Here is a 23,681-nt window from a genome sequence, read left to right on the forward strand (position 1 = left end):
AATCCACGTTATAAACCGTATATTCTCTACTGAAAGTATTTGTTGAACATGTCTAATAGACTCCACGGACGATATTGTTTTGGGGAATTAATTTTATTTACAAATTTATACATATATTACATATAATACAATAATAGTTTAGGGTAGATAAGTCTAGAGCATCCCTTACAGTGGACGTAGATTACCACTGGGAGGCGCAGTTTTCATTTTTGACAAAGACAGGAAGTGATGGAGAGAACTGTGCGTAGAAGTCCATGCTGGTTGACAAAGCTGTGGCTCTCATGGCCCTGAGGGACACAGGAGCTGAACTGTCTCTCAGACCATAAGTGGCAGGTTTGAGGGTCAGACGGACTCCTGTAGGAGGAAGATAAAAAAACACAACTATTATGGACGGATGAAAAACTATTAAATGTAGCTTCATTTTTTGTTCTTCAAGGTTCTGAATGTGCTGTCATGTATTTCAGATCATGGTCTGATTCCTGTCAAAAATATGACGTAACTCATTTGCAGTACAATACAACAACATGAAGTAATGTTTACTCTTACAGCCCAGGGTTAGCTGACAGATATTTGTGTGTGTCAGGTTGGAAAATATCATTTGTGTCAGAAACATAATTAGTGGAAGACATAATTGTCTTCCATTAAAATAGTTTTTTTAGTTTTTGACAAAAAAGCAAATTTTCTTAGCTTTTCTTATCTGATGCAAGTCATGTTTAAAGTCAGTTTAAGATCATAATGGAATTGTTAAGTATTTTTCCATCAAAATATTGCTTCTGAAACAGAATGCTCTCTTTCGTGTTTGTGTTCTACAAAGTTCAGCACAGGTCTCTGAAACTAAAAAATGTGATTATTAAGTCAGCAGTCAATTCATTTGAGTGAAGCTGGGTTTTTTAAGGACTCTGGTTTGTATAAATACTCCTTTAAATTAATTTAAAATGCACAGACTCACAAGGTGTTGGAGCACATGTTGAAATGTTAGCATGGTGGAGGAGGTGTGGTTTCCTGAGTGCATTAGTGTGTGTGTGTTTGTAGCAGTTGCATCGGTACTAACCTGAGAAGACAACGGTTTCCTGTAGTGCAGCCTCCCAAACATCTGCCCACATCTATTTCCTGTGGAAAATTAGCAACACAGAGAGAAAGCAATGAGTTCTCAGCTGGTCACAAATATTGACCCAGATGAGCCGGTGGCCAGCTGCTGTTTAACATGTTAACTGCTTTGATTCCACACCTGCAGGTGCCATTTGTGTTTGCTCCCTGTTCACACTTCTGGTGCTAAAGCACAGCAGACAGAGCAGCAGTGATGCAGCAGCAGGAGGAGGACAAATGTAGGAAAAGCTTCAGTTCTCACCATCAATAAAACTGCTTCAAACAAAAATCAAGTAAATTCATTTACTTTGCTGCCTTTATTGTCAGTGTCCAGTGTTGTTTAAAAAAAACCCAATCATTGTGTTGGAAATTCAGATTTTAAGAGTTAAAAACAATATTTGTTTTATTTTAGCCATTTTAATTTCATTTTTTATGTATCTAATGTGTGTAATGTGCTCATTTGAACCTGTGTAACCTCATTTCTTCTCTTATAGTTCTCTGGAGAGATGAGCCCGGCAGAAATCCCTGTTCTGTTGATATTCAAACGACGGTCTGCAGGTCGGCCGTGTGTATTGTCGCAGCTCTTACATGAATATGCATTTGACACGTCCCCACCAACAGGATGTGCGGTGCCAGTCAGTGGCCCCAGGATTTGCCTAATTAAGTACTGTCTTCCACACTGATGTCCGATGAATACTGATACTTCATTACAGTCTGGCACCACAGCAGCAGCTCCCCCCCCTCCCTCCCTCCACCCCCTATGCTTCCTCTCAAGGTGGGTTCAAATATGAAAGTGAATGTGAGAGTCTGATCACATTTATGGTTTAATAACGTGACACCTACTTTTAGCCTCTCTTCTTTGACCCCGTCCTGGTGGTACACTGTTTCGTAGTAATACTCCACCACTGGGACTCTGTAGCAGCTTTCCTTCAGCTCACAGGCCGCCACAGTCTGGATGAGGTCCACTTTGTTTGGGGTTTCCACCAGAGCCGAGTCAAACTTAGTGGGGACACAGGAGAATCCGTCTGTGGACGGAAGAAGGGACATTAGACCGACAGTCAGAACGTCAGCTGTTCACTCTGTAATCACCTCCAGAAGGAGGAAACATTCATTCAGTTCAATGTTGTACCACAATAACAACAAAGAAGTAATACTCAGGTACTACTGGATGTTTACTGCAGTACAATCACCGTACTGAAGTAAAAGGGAAATTGTATTTAATTTGATATTTTTTAGTGTAAACTTTTTCATTGTATTTTTTATGTTAAGTATTTTACTATTACTAAAGAAGCACAGTTAATAATTAGAACTACTAACTAAATCAATAGAGATAAGTAACAGATTTGGTAACAGTAGGGTAATACTTTACCATATTAACTAACAAGACTTTTGTCTGTAAAGTTTATGACATGCAGCTTTGCTTTAAAAAAGGGGTAGAAAAAACTACATGAAATATACAATGGTATTATCTGGATTTTTAATGTAAGTGGTCACTAAAATGTACTACTACTAGGAATATTGTAAATTATTGGTGTATTTTGATAAAACATAATTATGATTTTTTTAAATTTAATATCTTTACTGTTTGAGGCTTCTAATCAACAGAGAAGTTACCTAAGAGTATGAAGCCCACATAGACCATATAGACCACTAACATTGGTCCCACTTCTCCTCCCCACAGGCCTATGTGGTATGAATGTTGTTTGGGAAGAATACACTCTACACACACACCTGGAGAACCCTTGGACTGGGAACATCCTCCCACGTCGATCACCGTCTCATATGGGGTCTCAGCGTAGTACGTCCTCAGTGCGGGGACACGGGTGCACTGGCTCAGTTTGACCTCACAGTGGCACTCTTCGATGACCTCCACCTCCCTGTGTCCCTCCTGGAGGAGAACCCGGTCCACCCTCATCCCAGTGGGCTCACACACCTGGTCCACCCCACAGGAGGGCAGCTGCTTCAGTGGGTCTGTGCTCTCTGGAACTGCGGGGCCCCGGGGCCTCAGCTTTATAAGGTGAAGAAAAACTAATGTTATTGTATGTGTCAGACATGGCAGAAAGTGACAGTTAACTCTGACAGTTAACTGAATGATAACACAATTTTAAACAAAATATAAATAGAGTTTCATGGTTGTGAAAATGACATAATCATGTTTTTGCAGTTCAGCAACACTGCTAGAGTGCCACAACAATTTGACTCGCTCTATCAAGGTCAGGTGATCAGATAAGTGCTAGCAACTGGCGCCCTCTTGTGGCATTGATGCGCAATTTCACGTACTTGTTTGCTCCGAAGAAATTCCAGCATGGAGGAGTATTTAGAATCTTCCTGCTGTTGTGTCTCGTGGGACGTCCTGGATCCTGGTCCCCCACAGTGAGACCTGCACATCCCAACATCCACACTGACGTGACCCCCGGAGATGTCTGTGGGAGGAGGGGGGAAGAAAGATTATAAAAAATATATATATCAATACAGACAGATGGACAGACACACACAGAGAGAGAGAGAGACAGATCATTTTACCTTGTCCTATGTAAACAAAGTGGCTCTGTCTTTTACAGCACATTCTCTGTTCGAACAGGTTTCTGTGGTCAACGTGTTTCCCCAAAACTTCAGTTGCTGTAGGAAAAAGAACATAAATCAAAATTATGACACAATTTATAAAAAAGAAAAACCTAACACACAATTTTATAATAATTTTATAAAAAAGAAAAACCTAACACACAAATCTTAGTTTTTTTGTTTAATTTTTAATATTAATACAAATCTAGTAATGATACGATGTTAGTAATTGTAGGAAATATTTTAATATGTAAACATATTTAAGCATTGCACCTCTAAAGTTATTAATTGTTAGAAGATAGAAGATTTTTTTTGTCTTTTACTGTGAAACATTAGAGAAAAAATCTTAATCATGGAACGAAACTACAACAGAGCAACATGGGCCAAGAAACAAAAGAAATCTGTAAAGTGGCTAAATAAGTTAACCAAACAGTTTAAAACTGTACTGAACTTTACTCCTAGACACAAGGTAACACACAGAAATGGCTGCAAATGCACAAACCATGGGATTATCTCTGGACACCTCCAGAAAAACACAGCAGCGGAGCAGAGCAAACAGTACTTACAGCTCAGGTGAAGGGCACAGAGGAGAAGAAGGAAGTGTGGTAAATCCATGGTTTTAATCCAAATGTTCTCCTCAGCTTCCAGACCCTGAATGCACCACAGCTGAGCGACGTCTCAGATATTTATAAGGCCTCACGCTTCAGCCCCATCTGTCAGCCAAGAACAAGGTCTGAGTGGAGTGGAGTGGCGTGGGATGTGTGTGATTTGGAGGCTAATCAAATTTCCATGCTGAATACCTGGGGACCTTACAAGCAAGCGGTCACTTCAAAGAGACCGTCTTCAACCCCTGTGTTTCTGCTGCGAGAGGATCCAGAGGCTGGACTGCGTCAACCGGGCCTGAAGCCACCCTAATGAAGTGCTTAAGTAGCCTCCTGCCATTAAAGTGTCACTCACTCAAAGGCATTAATCATCTTTTATCTCAGGGGAAGGTGTTTAGCACCTCTGACTTAAAACAAAACCAGGCCCAAACACATAAACAGGATCAGCGTGGGGCCTAGAGTTTCCCCTTCAACAAACTCCAGCACCTCAGTGTTTATTCAACATGACACCAAATGGTCAGACCTCTGAGAGCTGCCCTTCAAATCTCACCCTCTCTGAGAAGAGAAAGTAGAAAGTTTCTAAAAGAATAACATGTGAAAAAATATATATTAATGACCCATAGTTTACTGTAAATGTATCTGCTTTTTCTGACAGATTGTTGAAATAATCAGGAGGATAAAAGCTTCCCAATCTTGGACTTCCGTGGATCTAGCTTTCAGGCTTTAATAAGGTGTTAGCTCAGCTTTGAAATGCTGATGTGATCCCCTCATTTTCCCCGGGATCAACGGATCATCGTTGGTGAGGGCCGTCAGCACTCAGACACCTTGATTAAGGTGAGGCTCACAGCAGTTTCACTTGTTAATTCCTTTCATTAGTTCACGATAAATCTTACTGAAACTCTACGCTACTCTTGGTGAAAACCCAGATTCGCACGTTGTTATTGCTTGATTTAATTATTTAGATTGTATGATATGTTGGATGAATGCTTAAGACTAAGCAGTCATTACAATTGACATGCCTTAAAGGGATAACAATAAGACTAAATGTCACTTTTTCCATTCATTGACCTGTTATCAACAGTAGGATTTGACCTAACATTTTAACATCTCACATCATTGTTCTTCACATAAATTTTATAGACTGTATTTTAAAATATTGTGTGTGATTAATATAGCAGTCTTAGTCAGTCTAACTGTTTGTAGCAAACCCAAAATATTTACATCGAAATGTCAAGTTGAAATAATCTTATCTAAATAATTTAAATATGTTTTCGTGCATTATGCAAAAGAGGAGAAAGAGACACAAATGTAGAAATGTGACACCAAAAGCTCATATTAAAATGTATTATTATTATTATTATTATTATTATTATTATTATTATTATTATTATTATTATTATTATTATTATTAATTATATTCTTCCTCCATTTCGACAAAATAAGCTTTTTATTTTATTTTTTATTTTTCAATTTTATTTTCTGCAGACTGTCGCCGTCTAGCGGCCATTAGATAGCACTCCCTCTCTGCAAGTGTTTGGCAATCGTCTTGATAGATATAAACGAAGCATTCACGCTGCTTTAGCTTTAGTTACGCGGATGTTAAACAGTGAACGGTTGAGATATAAACTTAAATAATAAATAAAACTTAAATTCGTTTTTATTTATTTTTACCATCAAATATTATTTATTTTATTAATATTCCATAAGGGTGGAGCAGCGGAGTGACACATTTTATGATAGGATTTTTATTGCGGTCGGTTGTTTGGTTTTAGCTCCTCCAACAAGTTCCGGCCAAAAGTCTGCACGTCAGGCCCCTCTGCTGATTAAAGGGAGCCATTGCATTTGATAAATATTATTCGATAAGAGAAAAAAAAAAATAATGATAAGGTTTATAACCCAACCTTTTATAATCTTCCTATCCGTGTGACTAAAACTGAAGCTAGTTTCGCTATCGCACAGCGTGAATGCTGCTGATGGAGGTCACGGTAAATGGAAGTGCAGACCACTCCGATCTGCTCTAAGATAACGTCCAACATTTATTATTTTTCATCCGAGCATGAAAGGAAATTCAACTAAGATGACAGCCGCCCCGCATCCATCATTCAGTGAGTTTGTGGAAATCAAAACCACATTTTGCCTTGGGACAAATGAGTCAAGTTCCTCAGTAAGGTTGTAACTACAGCCGCACTACACAGTGCCAGGTGTCAGGTTGTGTGGTGAATTGTATACATGATGTCTGTGATGAAACGAAGCACTGGTTCCATAATGACTTGTCCTTAGTTTCCATGAGCACGGATGCTGGAAAACGTTGTGAATGTAGCAATAATCAATACTTTCCTTCCTACAATTATTTTATTATAATCATATTTCCAGTTTATATAAATCACAATTGTGTCACAAACAGACACAGACACATTTGGACTGTTCAAATGATGGCAGTAGTGCAGGGTTGGTGTTGTCCTCATTTGCAGTAGTGCAGGGTTGGTGTTGTCCTCGATTTAGAGAAAATATTTATTTTTAGCAACAGCTGAGGATGTCTTTCTGTATAAACACCAACTTTGGCCTTTCAGTCTGTGCATTTTTCATACCGATTTTATCTAGATTTTGAATTAATGAATGAATTATTGAATTATGACCATAATGATGGTTTCAGGGTTTGGGCTGACAAGAAAATATCACTACAGCAGCTGAACTGTCTTCAAAGTGACTGTCTTAGCAGTTAATCTTTTACACAAAAAATTATATTTGACTTTTATGTTCTCCGCATGATGTCATAAATTCAGTTGCTAGGATGTGACTCAAAGAGAAACAAAGGGTGCAGTTATAATGGACATTTATGTCACCTTTTTGATGTGCAGTGTTTTATGGACGCGTTCACCTTTTTATTGCCCTTAAACGTCCCTGGAGTGAAGACGTCCTATCAGCCTTTGGTGCCGACTCTTCTGGCAGATTTATGTAGTCGTTAATTTCATATATTATTTTATTTTTTTGATGTTCCATTGAGCTGTGGTGTGAGAATAAGACAAAACAATGTGCTGTGACACCTGATGCGTTTGTTTCTCGCTCTGACATGTCGTAACCTTCTCTTCTCTGCTCCTGGTCCATGGCGTGTTCAAACATCCCAGTCCTGTTCTTCATCAGTTTTGTTTCAGTCTGAAGGTTTGTTTTTTTCCTCTGTATAAAAGAAAGCATTCCCGTGGCCTCAACAGCCATTTCTTTGCTGGTCATTTAAGCAGAACAGCACGGTGCATTCATCAGAACTGTTTTGATTTGAGCAAGAGGAAACCAAGCCTCCGCACTAATGTGTCTGTGGTCCACTAGCAGATCTTTGACCCCACTGGGTCATACAAGAATACACAAACTCAAAGGAATGTCAGCTGTCCATCAGTGATAAAAATGTCTGGGTGATAATTGGGTGATTCATCATCTCTGTCTTTGGGCAAAATTGGCAGTCGATTCAAAAATACTTCACGCGTGAAGTTTATTTTTGTTGTAGAAATGTACGATCCGTAACAATCAGCTTGAAAGATTGGCTTTTTAAAAAGATCTTTATCTACATGTGTTTAAATACACTGGCCTTTTGGTTTGTCATACTGTTGAATATAAGGTGTAGACAAGTCTCAAGCATGTCGGTATACACAAAGAGAGCTTTACTGCAGGAGATTTGATCAGCTACACGCCTCTGCAGTTCTCCTGAATGCACTTGGAGCAGAGAGAATAGAAACACACAGAAGCTGACTTTAAATCAGCGCACATCATTCATCCTTTAGTTGACACTTCAAAGATTTGTCCCTGAATCTTTCTGCAGGTGTTTCGCTCGCCGGGAATATTTACTACTGAGACGTACATGCTGTGGAATTAGATAATGAGTTCTTATTACTGACAAACTATAATGAAAAGAAAAGAATGAGAGAAAATGTCTCTGTGTGGTCAGCTCCGCCTCTCTGTACCTGTTCCACCCAGCCATCCCTGCCTCTGTGTAACCTCTTACCCCAGTCACCCCTGCTCAATAACAACAATGGTGAATGCCAGGCTACTTCTGACTCTGCCACAGAGGCTAATTTGGCTACTCAATGTGCCAAGGCTAATTATTCCAGATTTTTTTAAATTGCTTTATTAATAGAGAGAATCACTTTCAGCATGTGTCCACCAGGGGGTGCCAAAGAGGCCGCCTGCATTGTGTCTCCCTGATGTTTCTGTGTATTGTGGTTATTGTAGAAAAGGTGGTTAAATTTTAATCTTTTTTTTTCATTTATCTCAAATTTAAACTGCTCCTAAACTCTAAGAATCATCAGAAAAACAGTAGAAATGACTCCAGGATATCAGTTTACATCAAAATGAACACATGACATGGTAGAATGGAACTATAATGCTCTTTATTTTTCCAGTATACAGTACATGCACAGCAAAAAAACTATATGTGAAAAATATGCAAAGACAGACATTTTTACATTGAAAAAAAAATCCAAGTCTAAAGCTTTCTGTTGAAGTATCTGTTGTTGTCATTCTATCACCACTGACAAATTTATTTGAATATTTACACTGCGTTGACATCAATGATTGAAATCCCATCAAACACATGATGTTAAAGGCGAGAAAACAACGGCAGACGTTCCCAGTGAAGCAGCTGTTGAATATTACGCAGAAAAGTTCTGCTGCTCTGACTCTTTGTTGTTTGCACAGAGAAAGTGAAAGTTATGCTGCAAGATTCAGTCTTATCTCCTCACTGCCCATAAGTAGGATGCCTTTGTACCGCCGTAAAGTACTTGTTATCTAATTGCATCATATTCTGGGCATGGGCAGGACAGTGAGGAGCAGCAGGCTGCCCCACTCAGCCCTTGCTTACTCGTGAGAAGTGCTGTGAAAGAAACAAAACAAAAAACAAAAAACAATGTGATGTTGGAATAGTTTTAAATTCTAATTCTATGAGCAGGTCTTACATTTTAACAGATAAATACATGAATTCAATCTGACTTTCCTGAAGTTTTTTCCAAATGACGACCAGTGTTTCCGTCACCGTCACTCACCTTCTTGTTGGGTTTGTCAGTGTATTTGGAGGTTCTGTATTTCCTGTCTATTTTCACCATGAGCCGCTGGACCCAGTTGTCTCTGGGGTCTGTGCAGAACACACGACCCCTCCTCAGGGTGAAGCTGAGGAGGAAATAATACAAAAACAGCAAGTTGAGGGAATAACACGAATTCCAAAAGTGTGACGCGTTTGTCGGCAGAGGTAGATGTCCTCCGGTGCTCACATTATGGCAGGAATGTTACAGCCTCCGTCCAGCACCTGCTCTCTGTACTTCACAGCATGTTTCTGAATGTTGTGGTTCATTTTCTTCACATATGTCAGACAGCAGTTGTCGTAGGACACTGAGGGGAGTCAGAAACAGAGTCAAATGGGATCCACTGATGCCCCCACGTCATACATGAAGTTTGACAACAAGACCAAGAAAAAAGAGCAGATAAAAAATAGAAAATCCCACTCAGCTAAAGGTTGGACCACATCGTTTCTTTACTGCTCTCAGATTACAGTCAGACATTAGTGACCTAAAGATGCAGCACACCTTACCTTGGGCCAGTGCGAGACACAGGCAGGACAGGCTCAGCAGTAGGAAGAGCGCGTTGAACCTCATGGTGAAGCCTCTACTCGCAGTTCTGAGAAACAAGCAGATGAATACAAAGGATACCAATGTTGACCTACTGTTGGTCTTATCGCTCCACTCCAACCACGCCTTTTATAAAACCTGGAACCTTTAACCCCTTGGCAAACACTAAACGCAGTGTTTCTCCATCTGAATGTAGCACAGTACAAACCCCGAGTCTATATCAAAAAGAAAAATCAACTAATGTTATTACATTAGTTCATTAGTAAATCGTTAATCGTAAATCAATTAGTTAAAAATACACATTGAGAGTTTAGGCTAATTCAGCCACCTGTGATGAACACTCCTGGAGTTGTCCACTTGTCTCTGCAGGGTTCACTCACCTTTATCTGTCCTCAAATGCTCCAGGTGTTGCTGCAACTTTCTTCTCCTTCTTTTTGTCTATCACCTGAGGAGGCGAGGCTCTCTTATAGAGCACTCCGCAACGCTGAGCCCAGGATCATATTTCCATAAAAGACCTTTGCACCTCTTTTGCTATCATATTTTGTTGTGTCTCCTCATCCATTGACATCCATGGGTTTTTTTTTTTTGGGGGGGGGGGGGTTGTCCTTCAAGCTTCGTTCTAAAAAATCATCATCATAGTCATTGTCAAGCTGATGCTAAAGTTGACAATAAACTGCTGTGCAACATTCATTTCTTATTGTTTGTCAGCCATTCAGATGGCTGCAGCTCATTCACCTACTGTATTGAAGTTTAAGTTGTCAGGCAGCTAGCAGTCGGTCCATGATCATCACTGCTGATATGATGTTGATTAATGACATGATGACACGTTACTTTTTCTGTCTGATGTTTCCTGAAGCCGTTTTCATCGTTGCTGTGTTAAACAAGATGCTTTCAGATCACGGCGTGCGCTTGAATGATATTCATTGGAGTTGTCCCTGCAGTGTTGCATGCAAAGCAACAATTTAAAAACTGTTTCTCTGTTATTTTATGATTGAGCACTCCTTCGATATGAGAAAGAAGTGCAGTCTAAATCAGATGTAAGTCATCTTCCCCTCTGGCTCCTGACAGTTCAGGACACACTTGTCAGCACTGCCATAATACTGTGTCCAACCAAGTTTTCCTTTTGGTTCTCTAATAGTCGAGCGTGCCTTTTCCTGTGTTTTATGGAACACTATGTGACAGATATGAATGAGCTAAGAGTGCCTGAGTGGTCATCTGATAGCATGGAGGCTCAGTGTTTACACTACATCAGGACTCACCCTGATGGAGCCAAGTGAGGCCGACGTGGACTTGTTCAACACTCTGTCTTTACCTGCAGGAGATTTGTGCTAACGTAGAGTAATCCCTACATGGGAGCATCATGTGGTACAACAGGAATCTAAAATTCAACATTTGATTCCAACTTACCACCCAAACTTTGAAGACATTCCTACACATTTGCTTGACGACTGAAGGTGCAATTGTGGAAGTGCCGCGGTCGTTTGTGCCCTGTAGGTTGGATCTTGGTAAAGCATGAAAGAGAATTGAGTGTTTTTTGGCAAAGCACGTTGCTACTGCACAAAAAGGGGAAGATTTCAGCTTTGGCATTGTTATCAAAATACTGATGGATTAATGCCACTGAGTACTTATCAGAAGATGATGGTCCACTGCCTGAGGTGCTTGGACCAGAGCTATGTTTCCATCCAATCTGGTGCCTTCAGCTTTTTTTCTCAGACACTGTAATTTTTTCAATCTCTTTGTTATTGCCTTTGTTTTGGATGCATTTAAATGCATTGTTAAACTTATCTTTATTAGTCATTGTGACAATAGACGTTTGTCACTTTTTACTGTTACTGCAGGTTTCATGGAGATGAAAAAAAAATGGAAAAATGTTGTTTGGCTTTGACCTTCTTTTCCATATCATTTCTGCTGACACATGACCTGGATTTTGAGAAACAATAGTAAGAGCCTCATCCTTGTCAAATAAAGATGCTCGCTAATAGTAACGGCTTTAGCAGAATTATTTGGTCTTCATCTTGTGCAATCGTCCTGCTATAACACACAGACCAGTGTAGAAGTATCACCGGTAAGTGGCTCAGTCGCTCTTTTCTTGCACAATTGAGTTACTTTTTCCAGCGCAGGGCTACAATTTATTTTAACTCGATTATCACTGAATTTGCACTCGAAGGAAGAGGTGTTGTTTAAGATGATACTCTTTATGAAGATAGTGTCAGTGATACACAGCAATACCACAACAAATGGAATGTATGAAAGACATATAATCATTTATAATCATTTATTAAATGTAAATCTTTGGAAAATGTGTTACACAACATGTTTTCTACTCTAATCTCTTCTATCTGTCAAAAATATTCTGAACTAAACTCCATATATTGACCACAGAATGTCTGGATTGTTATTCTAAAGTTAGATCTTAGCAATGTGAGCAAGGCTTGGTGAAGCAGACAGCGTCTAGCTGGAGCACAGAGGATTCAATTGTTTGTCCGGCTCCCATTGAAAGTAAGTTGTTAATATGAAATGGACTTTATACCTTGTCTGAAATGATGGGTAACAGAAATGAAACGAAACTGTTATTGGCTCGGAGAACAAGCCAAGCTCTTCTGACAGATGTGGGCCTTCTATCGCAAGCAGCACTTGCAGTGGCTTGTTAGAGCTATGCCTGAAGGCAACCATACGAGGCATTGTTTGTTCGTCAAACGTTTGGTGAAAGTTGAGCAACATTAGACCTCACTACGTGTTTTCTGCTCAGTGTTTCTCAGTTATGAATGAATACAAAGGACAGACATTCTGTTTTTGTTTTTATTGTTTTTATTTTATTCTGCTTGACTTTTATTCCCATTCCATTCCTTGTTGTTTACCCTTCTGATTGCCCTGTGTGGATAAGTAGACCCATCACTTGAAGCTTTACACTAAAAAGCATCATACTTTTGTTCTAAGAAAATGCACTATGAAAAAGATGAGTTTCTGTTATAGCTTCTTATTTACCTTATTATTCTGTTTGAACAGCAGTGTTACATCACGGCTTAGCTGTGCCTAGAAATGCTAGATTGCCCTCTAGTGGCAATTTAAAGATCTGCATTTAAAATGAATGTAGTGCAAGGAATTCTTGTCGTCTGTGTGTGTACACAGACAAAAGGTTTCAGAGCAAGGTTTAGTATATTTGATGACCAATAACTCGAGATAATTACAGCACCAGAGTTCCATTCTGTTAGAATTGTATTTCCTTTCATTAATCATGTCCGTTTTTATTACTGTCATCTTACATCTCAGGGTTAAGATGAGGTCAACTATGAGGGTCACTGCAGCTTTGAGCCGATGAGCCCCCTTGTCTATGACGTAGAACCGAGCCATCATGTGTATGAACGTAAACATCATGATTACAGGAAGGGAACAGTCTGAGAGCATGAAATGTGAACTAGAATGTGTTTGTTTAACTACTTCATATTACCTCCTCATTACTGACACCACCTGTACAGTCACACATGGTGCAAGCTGCTGCAGAATTGTAAAATTAAATAAACAAAAAATTACATTGAGGTGGGGGAATGTTTCAAATTAGACTGTCTTTCAAATGTATACATTGTATGAATTATTGACCAGGTAACTAGCTTGAAAAGAACCATTGTTCTTCTTCTTCTTTGTTTTACATATTATTTCTCGAGAATATCTGTTTACTTGAAAAAGTACAAGCACAAGGCAGTGTCTCTGCAGATTAATGCATGATGTAATGTATTTAGTAAAATAAGATGAGTAGACTACTTCAGTTTGTCTTTTAATGAAATACCATAATGCTGTATATTCTTAATTATAATAATGACGACAACTCTGTAAAATATTCAACCAAACATATTATTTTGAATGACATTCTTAAACAGTCTGTAAAAGTACTTTAGGAATTCTGAATTTGATTGTTTGTTTCTCACACAGCTGTAATCTTTATGTAACTATACAGCTTTTTTTTTTAAATCTTTTATTTGAAATCACAGCCAGGTTGCCATGTTTATTGAAAGGCCTGTCTGTTCCTTATAGTTTGGGTTTAGACACTTCTAACCACGAATATCTTAATTTAAAAGTGTTTGGTTATAAAGGTTCAACTTTGTGATATGGAAGGGCAAATCACAATGTTCTGGATGTTGTTTTATGTGACCATAAGCGGTTTTAAGCTACTGGAATTAGTTAGTAAACAGTGGCACTGAGCTAAAAACATTCGTTCTACCACTTGTTATCTGCGCGGTGGGTTGTGGGTGTGAGCGTCGAAGTAAAATGGCGGACTTGGCAAACGAAGGTGAGAAAGTGGCAGTATAAGACGAACAATATAACTGATGTGGACTTGTGGACTAAGCCTTTACGTTGTGTAAATATGCGATAACTAACACTGGATCATTCGGCTGCATGTTAGCGACGATTTCCGGCGACTATTGTGCTTTGCGGCGTTTGCATTTCTGCGGCGTAAAGCGCAGCAGCTAACAACGCTAACGGCCGGGCTGCGTATAAAACCTGGAGTGACTCTTAACGCCCTCGAACGTTGCCTCTCGCTAGCTGGCTTTACACCAAACGTTAGCACCCGGCTATTTATAGGCAGTGTGTGCTACCATTTGCAGCGAGCTACGTAATCTATTGTGGGTTTAAATGGAAGTCCAAATCGACCCAAGATAAAAGGCATTGTTCATAATAGATGCCGTGTTCACATATATTACACGCGCTTTGCATTATCATGGTAACGGTTCGTGTGTGCAGCCGCTTAGTTGTTGGATCGTTTGACGTTCATTTAGGCGCGTAGAGACAGGTCCAACGCGGCGCGATGTTTCAACGTATACGCTGCTTCCAGTAGGGCTTTTTATTTCGCTGCAATGTGCTTGTCGAAAGACGAAGACAGGGATTAGTTTGGACATTCAAGGATGATCTGTGTCCTTGTTTGTAGGGCGAGATGACTCACGCGGGATGGAGTGTATTTGTCGGCTAACTGTAGTCAGTAAGCTAGGCTAGTTCTGCTTTACGAATCACCGGTGGCGCCGACTATTTACTGAAGCAGGACAGTAAACCGTAGCTGGTTATCACAAGCCGGTAGCACATAGAGCTATTGGTTGTCTGAAGGAGATGTCAGTGTTGCATTCTGCGATTGCATTCTCTCACTTGCTGTTATACGGGCAGCGGAAGTCTACGAAGTTGTCGTAAAATATAGGTCACGCCATATTGTAATATTTTCTGCATTTAACCGTGAAGCAACCACAAACAGTACGCAGTAGCCATGGCAGACAGTGAACGTGACGCCGAATGTTGGTCAGGTAAACACTCCAGGCTGTGTGATTGTTAAAACATGCTGTAATGCTCACAACTATGGATATAATTAATCTTTCTGTAAGATGTCCACGACAGACGGCAAACCTATTGTCTGCTTCCGTTATGGGATTATGCATTTTCACAGGTTATACAGAGTGGCAGGAAACTAAAGAGATAAATTCAACCAGCCGTCTTTTTCCTTGTTCTTGTTTAATATGATTGATGAGCAGTAAAACAACAATAATGTAGTTTGGCACCAAGGGAGGGTTTACAATGAATGCTTATTTAAATATTATGCCACTTTGTTTTTAATACATTAATGCCTTTTGAGTCAACTGTACAATTTCAATTCTAGCATTTATTATGTGTTTGCTTTGTATGACAAAGATTTTGTTTTTAATGGCTGTTAGTTTAACTGTTATAGACATTGTTAGCTTTTCTTGCATTTGTTGTTGTGCTGCCAATATCTTTAATACATTTTAAAGTACAGATAAGTGACAGCATAAAATCTAATTCATTTTTGTTGTGGGCTTTGGCCTGAATAACATTGAAAACCCCCTGCTCTATAGCAATAATTATATCTCTGGATATGTTGAATTGATGCTGTGTTTCACCAACAACAATACTGACAGAAGTGTTAGTCAATCCAAAAGTCTTGAAAGGTATCCATCCAGATTATAGGGTGTAGCAGGGATCCATTTGGGCAAATGGGACATTCCTTCTAAAAAAGCAAAACACTTCCTTAAATACAGTATTATTTTATATATTTTCACCTGTATTCTAAATAGTTGGTGACTGCCATTTGAGATCACAGTTGGAACATCTCTTATTACAGCCAACACTACAGATAGCTTATAACCTTAGTTGCTTGAATCACAGTTTTTATATGTTGTTTTCTATTTACAGACAAGCCTGCCATAGCGCCTCCTGTGTTTGTTTTCCAAAAAGATAAAACACAAAAGGTAGGTTTACCTGTATTCCAAGGTCAAGTTGATGCCTAGTTTTGTCTAACACTAAACATTGAAAGGATGACCCTTGCGTCAAAAACACAGATGACAAGTCTGTATTCTGGATATATTCTGTGTGTGTATATATATATGTGTGTGTGTGTGTGTAAATAAAAGAGTAGCGGTTGTACAGTACATATCAGGACCTCTTAGAAACTACTTCTGATCTGATCACTTAACCACTGAAGATTGTTAGAATTCTCCCAAACATTTATTAAAGGACTGCTGTGGTGTGTTGTAATCTCAGTAAATATAGCAGCTCTATATTAGATACTAGGTGTGTCTTGAATTTAAGCATTACCAACTTAAATTATAACACGTTTTCTCTACCCGTTTGACATTTAAGCTTTAAAGCTTTTTAGAAGATTCTTACCATTGTTTCAATTAATAATCATCAAAGAAGAATTAAGACTTTGTGTTTTTTGTTTTTTCAGCGATCTGCAGATGGCTCGAGTGCAGAGGATGGAGAAGGTATGTTTAATGTCTATTTGTTAATTCTTTAAACAGATGCATTAAAACAAGTTAAGTACTTGTATGTTTTACCACCTATAGATTCAGATAAAGATGAAACAAGCTACTGTCCCCCAGTGAAAAGGGAAAGGACTTCATCGTTCCCTCCCCCACACTCTGGTAAGGACACTAGTGACCAAATGAGCATTTTATATCTTTTGTCTTGACTACTGTGGTGCACACAATTTGAATGCTAAGTGCCATGAAATGGTTGTCGGCCTCTTTACAGTTACCAAGAACAATGTTTTCATGCCCTCGAGTTTTTGCCAGTCTCCAACTGGGAACTCTGACTCTGAGCCAGGTAAGACATCTGGACGTTTTTTTTTTAATTATTTGATGACATTGTAAATGCCTCAGGTTTATTTAAGGTTAGCATTCATTTTCCAATAAGTTTTAGTTTTTATCGTAAAATGTTTTTTTAAATGAAATGAATTTTGTGAAGACTGACAAGCAAGGTGTCTCTGACATCTCTGGCATCGTAGTGATGTTTGTCTTCATTCTTGGTTGAGGTACGGTTATTGTACAGGATTTTTGGCCATCCCCTGTGGCTGTGCCATTATTCTCTCAGAGTGATTGTAGTGATTTGTAAAATGTCTTGCAAAATAGTGCAAGCAGAAATGAGAAATAAAACTGAATTTATTTCTGTCTTTGATGCATTTAAAAATGGGATTACAGTGTGTGTGATCTCTGACTTTGAAAGTACAAAATATATTTTTCTTTTTGAACCCACCTGGAAAATCAAGTTAGTGTTTCCTTACTAATTTATGATGCAGTTATTATTCTACAATTGTCCTGTCATGACTGCTGGCTTTGGTTTTGTGTAGCACTGTTGAATGAATAGATTTGCAAAATGTGACCATGAAGAGGCTTAAGCAGTTGATGGGTGGATGGATGGATGGATGGCTAAGATGTAAATTGTTTTGTAGAAATGTTGTAAATGGGTTGACAAGGTATGACGGGTTACAACAGTGATCCTAACACTGTTTGTTTCGTGGCAGTTCTACTGAGCTTTAAGTCACTTGAATTATGACATTGCAAAGTAACAATAATAATAATGATAAGAGATTGAAGAAGAACCAAGTATTAACATTGTTATATTTTAATTTGTGATAGATTTAGCAAAATTAGGTTTGACAATAAGAAATGTAAGATCTGGTTCAGGCTTGCCCTCATTTTACAAACCAATACAAGTATGAGTATTTAATTTTTTGTACTCGCCGATACCTAGTACTGTCACTGATACTACAGTGTTGGTACTGATACTACTAGGGTTTGGGTTTCAATAAATATGCAATGAACTGGAAGGCAGTGTTATATAGGTTACAGCTATACAGGCAACACCTCTGTGGGTAATGGGGTGCAGTGTGTAGGTGAGAGCTCAACACAAACCACAGGAAATACTTCAGACATTTTTGATTTATTCTTCTTCCAATCTCTCTGTATTAATCAAAAGGTCTTTAAAATAGCTCTGGCATTGCACTGGCACTATATCACTAAAACTGAAGATCAAATTAAAAAGAAGTTCTAACAATTATGATGAATAAATTCAATTTTCCACATTGTTAATGTAGCTTTTACACCAATGGTCAGATTGAATTGTTGGATTTTTAACAGTAGCTGCGTTTTGCTACTTTTTTGCAGAAAATGTTAACATTTTTGTGCCAGACTATTGTAACCTGTTGTAACTGGTTGGATCATTTTTAAAGTTGGCAGTTAAGAGCAGGTTTTCCGTTTAATAATCCAATGAATTATCAATAAATAAATGATTGTTCTTGTCACATTCCTCTTCTTATGTGCTCACCCTCACCAGAAGAGAAACCGTCGGGTTTTCGTCTAAAGCCACCAACACTCATACACGGTCAGGCTCCAAGTTCAGGTTAGTTTGTAATGTCATCACATTTTTACCTAGTGGTACACTCTCTGTCGATACACCTGTACACTTACGATTGAAAGTTAAAAAAAAAAAAAGAAAGTAAAAATTCTTTCAGGTGTACCAAGTCAAAAACCTAAGGAGCAACAACGCAGTGTCCTCCGCCCTGCGGTTCTCCAGGCACCACCTGCCAAATCACATCTAGAGTCCAGTGAGTTCAGTCACAGTTTAACCAAATTAAGATTAGTTAAAATTTAAAATAAAGTAGATAAATCCAAATTGTGATGCCAGAGAAGTGTTGTCTGTATGTTGAGAAAATAATCTGAGAGGCTAAAATGAACTAACAATTCTCTCTTCCTTTAAGATTCCACTTGTGGAACTAATGGCGTGAAGAAGTCCTCAGATGGGGCGTCTGTGCCCCAGTCCCTCTTCCTGAACAACACAGAGCACCCAGCGCAGCACGTTGAGACACATGTTAGTAGGACAGGCCTTTCCTCTCCCCCTTAAAAATGAGGGAAACTTTGAAGTTTTCATGAATTTAACATTTATTAATTTAACATGAAAGAGTGATTGATACATGGTGGCGAGTTTGACCTGTTGTCCACTTGTCTCAGAAACATGAAAATGCAGAAGATGAAATAAGTGATAACAAAGGTGACAGTGGGAAAGACAAGGATTCAGATGTTGCAATATCTTTTGTGTTTGGTCAGAATATCAAAGACAGAGCAAAGGTAAAGAATCTTGTTTGCTTTTTATATTTTTATTATATATTGTTATATACTGTTATTTATTATTTCTCTGCCTCCTAAATGAACTCCTAGTTGGAAGAGAACAGTACAGAAAACAAGTCAAAGGACGGTGGTCGCCCGGGCTCCCAGTTAGAGAGCACTAACTATTTCCTACAGTACATCTCTACACCCAGGTAATACAATTGTGTCCTCCCTTTGAGTGTTTGTCATGTCCTTTTCACTAAAAATTGGTATTCTAACTTCCTGTTGTTTTTTTTGTTTGTTTGTTTTTTTCCTTTTTTTTACCTTTCAGTTCAAAAAATGCTACAAATAATGCAGACAGTGGGGCAAAATTTGTTTTTGGACAGAACATGTCAGAAAGAGTTCTGGTAGGTTTTACAGCTCATCACTAAGACAGTCCCGACGCTGAGGTCTTGTACGTGTCTCACTGAAATCTCCTGGGTTTTTTTGTTGTTTTTTTTTTAGAGTCCACCCAAGGGTGAGTCCTTAAACGAGGAAAATAAAGAAAGTTCAGCGCCTCCTGTTTCAGAGTCTTCGTCACATGAAAACACCCCAGAAAAAGGTAGAGATATGGTCTCTAACTAAATGCTTCCACTTAATCTTTTCCTTGCTTAACAAATGTATCTTCTACAACCAATGGGTGCATTGACTGCATCAAAACAGAACCAAGATGGTGGGTTTTTTTATAACTGGTGTATTTTTTTTTTCATCTCAAAACAGTAAACAGTGTCTCAGAGTCTTTGGAAGAATCTGCAGCAGCATACACCAAAGCCACAGCCAAGAAGTGCATCTTAGAGAAAGTTGATGTCAAAACTGGAGAGGAATCAGAAAGTAATGTTTTACAGGTAATAAAGCATCCCATAATATACTGATTCTACAGCCATTTGAATAAAGTCAGTAGACACTGTAATAACATTTGCTCTTCTATACATTTCCTATAGATGCAGTGCAAGTTGTATGTTTTTGAGAAAACTGCTCAGTCGTGGATAGAGAGAGGTCGTGGTTTACTGAGGCTCAATGACATGGCATCGACAGACGACGGCACACTACAGTCTCGTCTAGGTGACAGCTTTGGAAAAAAAAGTCATAAAACCTTTTTGTTTTACTGGTTTCACACTTTTGAGTCAAATGTGAATTAACAGGATGGGTTGCATAAATGCTATATTTAAATTTTGTAGTCAATTAAAAAGAATTGTTGGGATCATTAGTGCAATATTAGACATTGAACACAAGGGGGAGTCCTTGCAAGGCAGAACAGATGCTTGACATTTTCAGCGAATCTCTGGAGTAATATCATTTCTGATAAATGCAGATCTGGTGTAAAGCCATCAGTGGTACCGAAAAGAGCTTGTGGCTGCATTAGTTTGGTAGTAAATGTTTTTTTGTTTGTTTCTGGTTGTTTGTGTGCAGTGATGAGGACCCAGGGCAGCCTTAGATTGATCCTCAACACTAAACTTTGGCCACAGATGCAGGTGGACAAGGCCAGTGAAAAGAGTGTACGAATCACTGCCATGGACACAGAGGACCAGGGCGTCAAGGTCTTCCTAATATCGGTATGTGTGTTTCAACCTCATACTAAAATGTAATTCTTAAATACCAAGAGAAGCTATGCTTTTAGGTTTTTTTTAATAGTGTTGACATGTCTGCTCCCATCTTTTTTTCCTCTTCAGGGTAGTTCAAAGGATGTAGGTCAGCTGGCTGCAGCACTACATCACCGCATCTTGGCTCTAAAGAGCAGAGCGGAGCAGGAGCCCGAGGCACCAGTGACGACCATCCCTGACGCCAAGGTACCGCAGTCCAACGAAGACGACAGCGACGAGGAAGGCAGAGCTTCTGCTTCTGCTCCAAACTCTACTCCTGCTACAAGTCAGTGATTAACTTTTCTTTCTCTTTTTTGACAGCATAATCTTTGGAGTATCACTGTCTGAGATGATTGTTGGGTTTTTTTTGCACTGTCATGTAATAGTACTTTATAGTTAATTTTGACAGCTGTCAACGGAATGCAAGTTTATTTAGGGCTCTTGCCTACAACACGTTTGTTAGCATGTCATCATACTCTCGCTGCAGATAACTCAGAGGGAGGAGAGAGCCAGGCAGGAGGAAGCACATAGCGTTGCTCCTGGACCGCCTGTTAAGATGCTGCTGTTAAGGCTTTTTGCTGTAGGCATCTCCATGGACACCCCTTGACCAACATGGGTCCACCAGACCAGTACTTTTGGATATTAGAAGTCTAGCTCCAGGAAATAACCCCCTGTGCCGGAGTGTCTCACCCAACTTGTGCAGTTCATCTTCTCTGCATTCAAACCTAATATCTGGAGTTGTTTTTTTTTCCTTCCCCCTTCCTCTCCTGTTTTGTGTTTTTATTTTTGAGTACTTTTCCTCCCCCTTCCCCCATAGCAAAAATAAAGACTTCAAAGCTTTGGTTTGGGACTTTTCTGCTCATCATATTGATGAGCATAAGGGTGTTTTTCCTCTACATTTTAAAGTATGGCACATGTTAAGACTGCAGTTTCTACTTTGGGACCTTTTTACTTACTCTTCAGCTGTACCTCTGGACTCCACACATCCAGAGGAGCTTCATTCGGTGTATTTGACCAGTCATCAAATCAGTTGTTTCTTCACCGACTCCCCTTTCCTTCACTCCTTTCCTCATCAAACATCAAATCTAGTCTGTGCATTAGGTTTTTGGAAAGAAAAAAAAGTAATTTATTATTGGCTGTTTTGAACTTTAGACATCTCAGAGCCCATGCTGTTTGTAATGGCCAGCTGAGACCACTAAAACCATTATTAATAACATGTTTTATAGTTGCCTATAGTGATTTAAGCTAAAAGAAAAAACAGTTTCAGATAATGTGAGTGAAAAAGGACAAACTGGCAGAAGGATTCAGCTGAAACTCTACCCAGAACACAAGTGTTAGTCGATGACTTGAAGGCTTGTTTAGTTTTTTCCATTAACTACATAAGGTAATCCGTCTGCATGAAACCTATTTCTGTTTTTGTTTTTTTCCAGCGACCCAGGAGTTTATTGTGTTGATACATTTTTTTTATTTTGAAAATATACAAACATTTATTCCGCTCACACTTGGAAGTCATGTCAGAATGAAGACTTGCTACATGTGCGGATAATGGAGTGAAAACTGTAATACCATGCACATCTGACTATATCTTCATTTAGTAGGGCACCATGTTTTTCTCATCTTCAACTGCCCCATTTACAAAATAAACAATTTTTGACTGACATCTGTGATTTCTTTTATTTATTTTTTTACAGAGTCGACCTGCTTCCCAGGCTAATATCCAAACTCAGAGTGAATCATCGGTACCGTATGTTCCCACTCTGAACCTGACAGTAACAAGTGGGTGTTAATAATTGCAGGAGTGCACACAGTCAACCAAGAAGAAATAGAGGTCACCCCTCAATGTTGGATGCTTACATTTGACTTTGCATACAGAAACAAAATATTTTACATTACCACAAAAAAAAAAAACAATTCCCAAATTATTATCCTATTTGAGAAATGACCTGGAGCCAAAATACAAAGCAGTGAAAACTCCCTGGCAACGAAAACAAAATAAACACAACTGATACAAAACAAACCTATAGGAACTGATGGTTAAAGATTTAATACGAAGACTGAAAACTAGTAAGATATTTATCTTGGCGCAGAAGTCCGCAACCTTTTTTTTTTACCATTGACATTTTTATAAACGTGTGCTACTGTAAATGGAAATTTAAAGAAGCTTTTATGGGCAGAGCTTTTTCTCCAAAAGTGCATTTCAATTTAAAAAAGTTCCACTTAAACTGCATGACACTATTTCTATGTTTCAACAAAGAAATTTAACGTAATGTTTATTTAAAGAAAAAAAACCCTCAACCAGAGCTGATGTATTTTCAGGTTTTCAGGTGTCTTAAAATATTACAGTACAACTTGTTCCTGTTTTCATCACTGATGCTTAACAGATTTAAATAAACTAGACTTGAGGGAACACAACTGCAGCAGGAAAAATAACACTGGTTACATAACGGTGGTTGACGTGCATACCTGATGGTGATGAATAGTAATTTTGTCCTTTTGAGTAGATGGAGAAGAATGTTTTCGAGTGTAAGTTCAAGTATTTTAATAGATATTTAGTGGATGTTTTGAAGGTTTCTTTTATTGTTGAAAATCCTTCAAATGTGTCAAACCAGAAACCTGCCAGTTTAAAACAAAAAAAATATTTTAATTAAATAAAGTATCAGTAAGCCATATTTCAATTGACCAATTACTTCAGCCCTGTCTGTGGCAACAGGCCCTTAAACAGCACTTAAATATTTTAAAATACCAACATACCTCTGCACTGCATACGTTGTCTGTTGTGTACTTTTCTGTAGTGACTCAGGAGTAAAGTATTTTTCTCCTCAACCCCGT

General features: G+C 38.8%; 3 protein-coding genes across 6 annotated transcripts; 1 reads left to right on the plus strand and 2 right to left on the minus strand.

Annotated features, from left to right (window-relative positions):
• Positions 1-113: 113 nt before the first annotated feature.
• Positions 114-7,355, minus strand: pnhd (pinhead). The gene is made up of 7 exons (XM_025052443.1): positions 7,321-7,355; positions 3,610-3,761; positions 3,367-3,509; positions 2,818-3,094; positions 1,930-2,111; positions 1,052-1,110; positions 114-354 (listed from the first exon to the last, which is right to left on the minus strand). The coding sequence occupies exons 1-7, from the start codon at positions 7,353-7,355 to the stop codon at positions 204-206; spliced, it is 999 nt and encodes a 332-aa protein (XP_024908211.1). The 3' UTR covers positions 114-203.
• Positions 2,098-22,512, plus strand: ranbp3b (RAN binding protein 3b). Of its 4 annotated transcripts, XM_025052347.1 has the most exons (19): positions 2,098-2,244; positions 2,768-3,103; positions 4,290-5,084; positions 16,043-16,098; positions 16,578-16,614; positions 16,696-16,773; positions 16,883-16,954; positions 18,464-18,529; positions 18,642-18,734; positions 18,888-18,997; positions 19,138-19,254; positions 19,345-19,445; positions 19,565-19,640; positions 19,738-19,834; positions 19,993-20,117; positions 20,214-20,334; positions 20,683-20,825; positions 20,943-21,138; positions 21,340-22,512. In XM_025052347.1, the coding sequence occupies exons 7-19, from the start codon at positions 16,903-16,905 to the stop codon at positions 21,381-21,383; spliced, it is 1,341 nt and encodes a 446-aa protein (XP_024908115.1). In that variant the 5' UTR covers positions 2,098-2,244; positions 2,768-3,103; positions 4,290-5,084; positions 16,043-16,098; positions 16,578-16,614; positions 16,696-16,773; positions 16,883-16,902; the 3' UTR covers positions 21,384-22,512. The 4 variants fall into 4 exon arrangements, with proteins under 4 accessions (XP_024908115.1, XP_008332795.1, XP_024908114.1 ...); XM_008334573.3 differs by lacking the exons at positions 2,098-2,244; positions 2,768-3,103; positions 4,290-5,084 and adding an exon at positions 13,990-14,141; XM_008334572.3 differs by lacking the exons at positions 2,098-2,244; positions 2,768-3,103; positions 4,290-5,084 and adding an exon at positions 14,174-15,141.
• On the minus strand, positions 6,719-10,430 carry ccl25a (chemokine (C-C motif) ligand 25a). The gene is made up of 5 exons (XM_008334575.3): positions 10,237-10,430; positions 9,820-9,905; positions 9,503-9,620; positions 9,278-9,401; positions 6,719-9,108 (listed from the first exon to the last, which is right to left on the minus strand). The coding sequence occupies exons 2-5, from the start codon at positions 9,881-9,883 to the stop codon at positions 9,082-9,084; spliced, it is 333 nt and encodes a 110-aa protein (XP_008332797.1). The 5' UTR covers positions 9,884-9,905; positions 10,237-10,430; the 3' UTR covers positions 6,719-9,081.
• Positions 22,513-23,681: the final 1,169 nt, after the last annotated feature.

The sequence above is a fragment of the Cynoglossus semilaevis genome, chromosome 20 (genome assembly GCF_000523025.1).
Source record: "Cynoglossus semilaevis isolate Cse_v1.0 chromosome 20, Cse_v1.0, whole genome shotgun sequence".
In the NCBI taxonomy this organism is placed as follows: Eukaryota; Metazoa; Chordata; class Actinopteri; order Pleuronectiformes; family Cynoglossidae; genus Cynoglossus; species Cynoglossus semilaevis.

What these genes read in the sequence shown, in the direction of transcription:
- ccl25a (XM_008334575.3), bottom strand. Translation starts at nt 9,883, where the DNA reads ATGAGGTTCAACGCGCTCTTCCTACTGCTGAGCCTGTCCTGCCTGTGT. An exon ending in TGTAACATTCCTGCCATAAT is followed by an intron (nt 9,402 to 9,502) that starts GTGAGCACCGGA and finishes TTTCCTCCTCAG; the next exon opens with CTTCACCCTGAGGAGGGGTC. An exon ending in CTGACAAACCCAACAAGAAG is followed by an intron (nt 9,109 to 9,277) that starts GTGAGTGACGGT and finishes TTTCTTTCACAG; the next exon opens with CACTTCTCACGAGTAAGCAA.
- pnhd (XM_025052443.1), bottom strand. Translation starts at nt 7,355, where the DNA reads ATGGACCAGGAGCAGAGAAGAGAAGGTTACGACAT. An exon ending in CTTTGTTTACATAGGACAAG is followed by an intron (nt 3,510 to 3,609) that starts GTAAAATGATCT and finishes CTCCTCCCACAG; the next exon opens with ACATCTCCGGGGGTCACGTC. An exon ending in GGAAACCGTTGTCTTCTCAG is followed by an intron (nt 355 to 1,051) that starts GTTAGTACCGAT and finishes TTCCTCCTACAG; the next exon opens with GAGTCCGTCTGACCCTCAAA.
- ranbp3b (XM_008334572.3), top strand. Translation starts at nt 15,105, where the DNA reads ATGGCAGACAGTGAACGTGACGCCGAATGTTGGTCAG. An exon ending in CGCAGCACGTTGAGACACAT is followed by an intron (nt 18,998 to 19,137) that starts GTTAGTAGGACA and finishes CACTTGTCTCAG; the next exon opens with AAACATGAAAATGCAGAAGA. An exon ending in TCAAGGTCTTCCTAATATCG is followed by an intron (nt 20,826 to 20,942) that starts GTATGTGTGTTT and finishes TTTCCTCTTCAG; the next exon opens with GGTAGTTCAAAGGATGTAGG.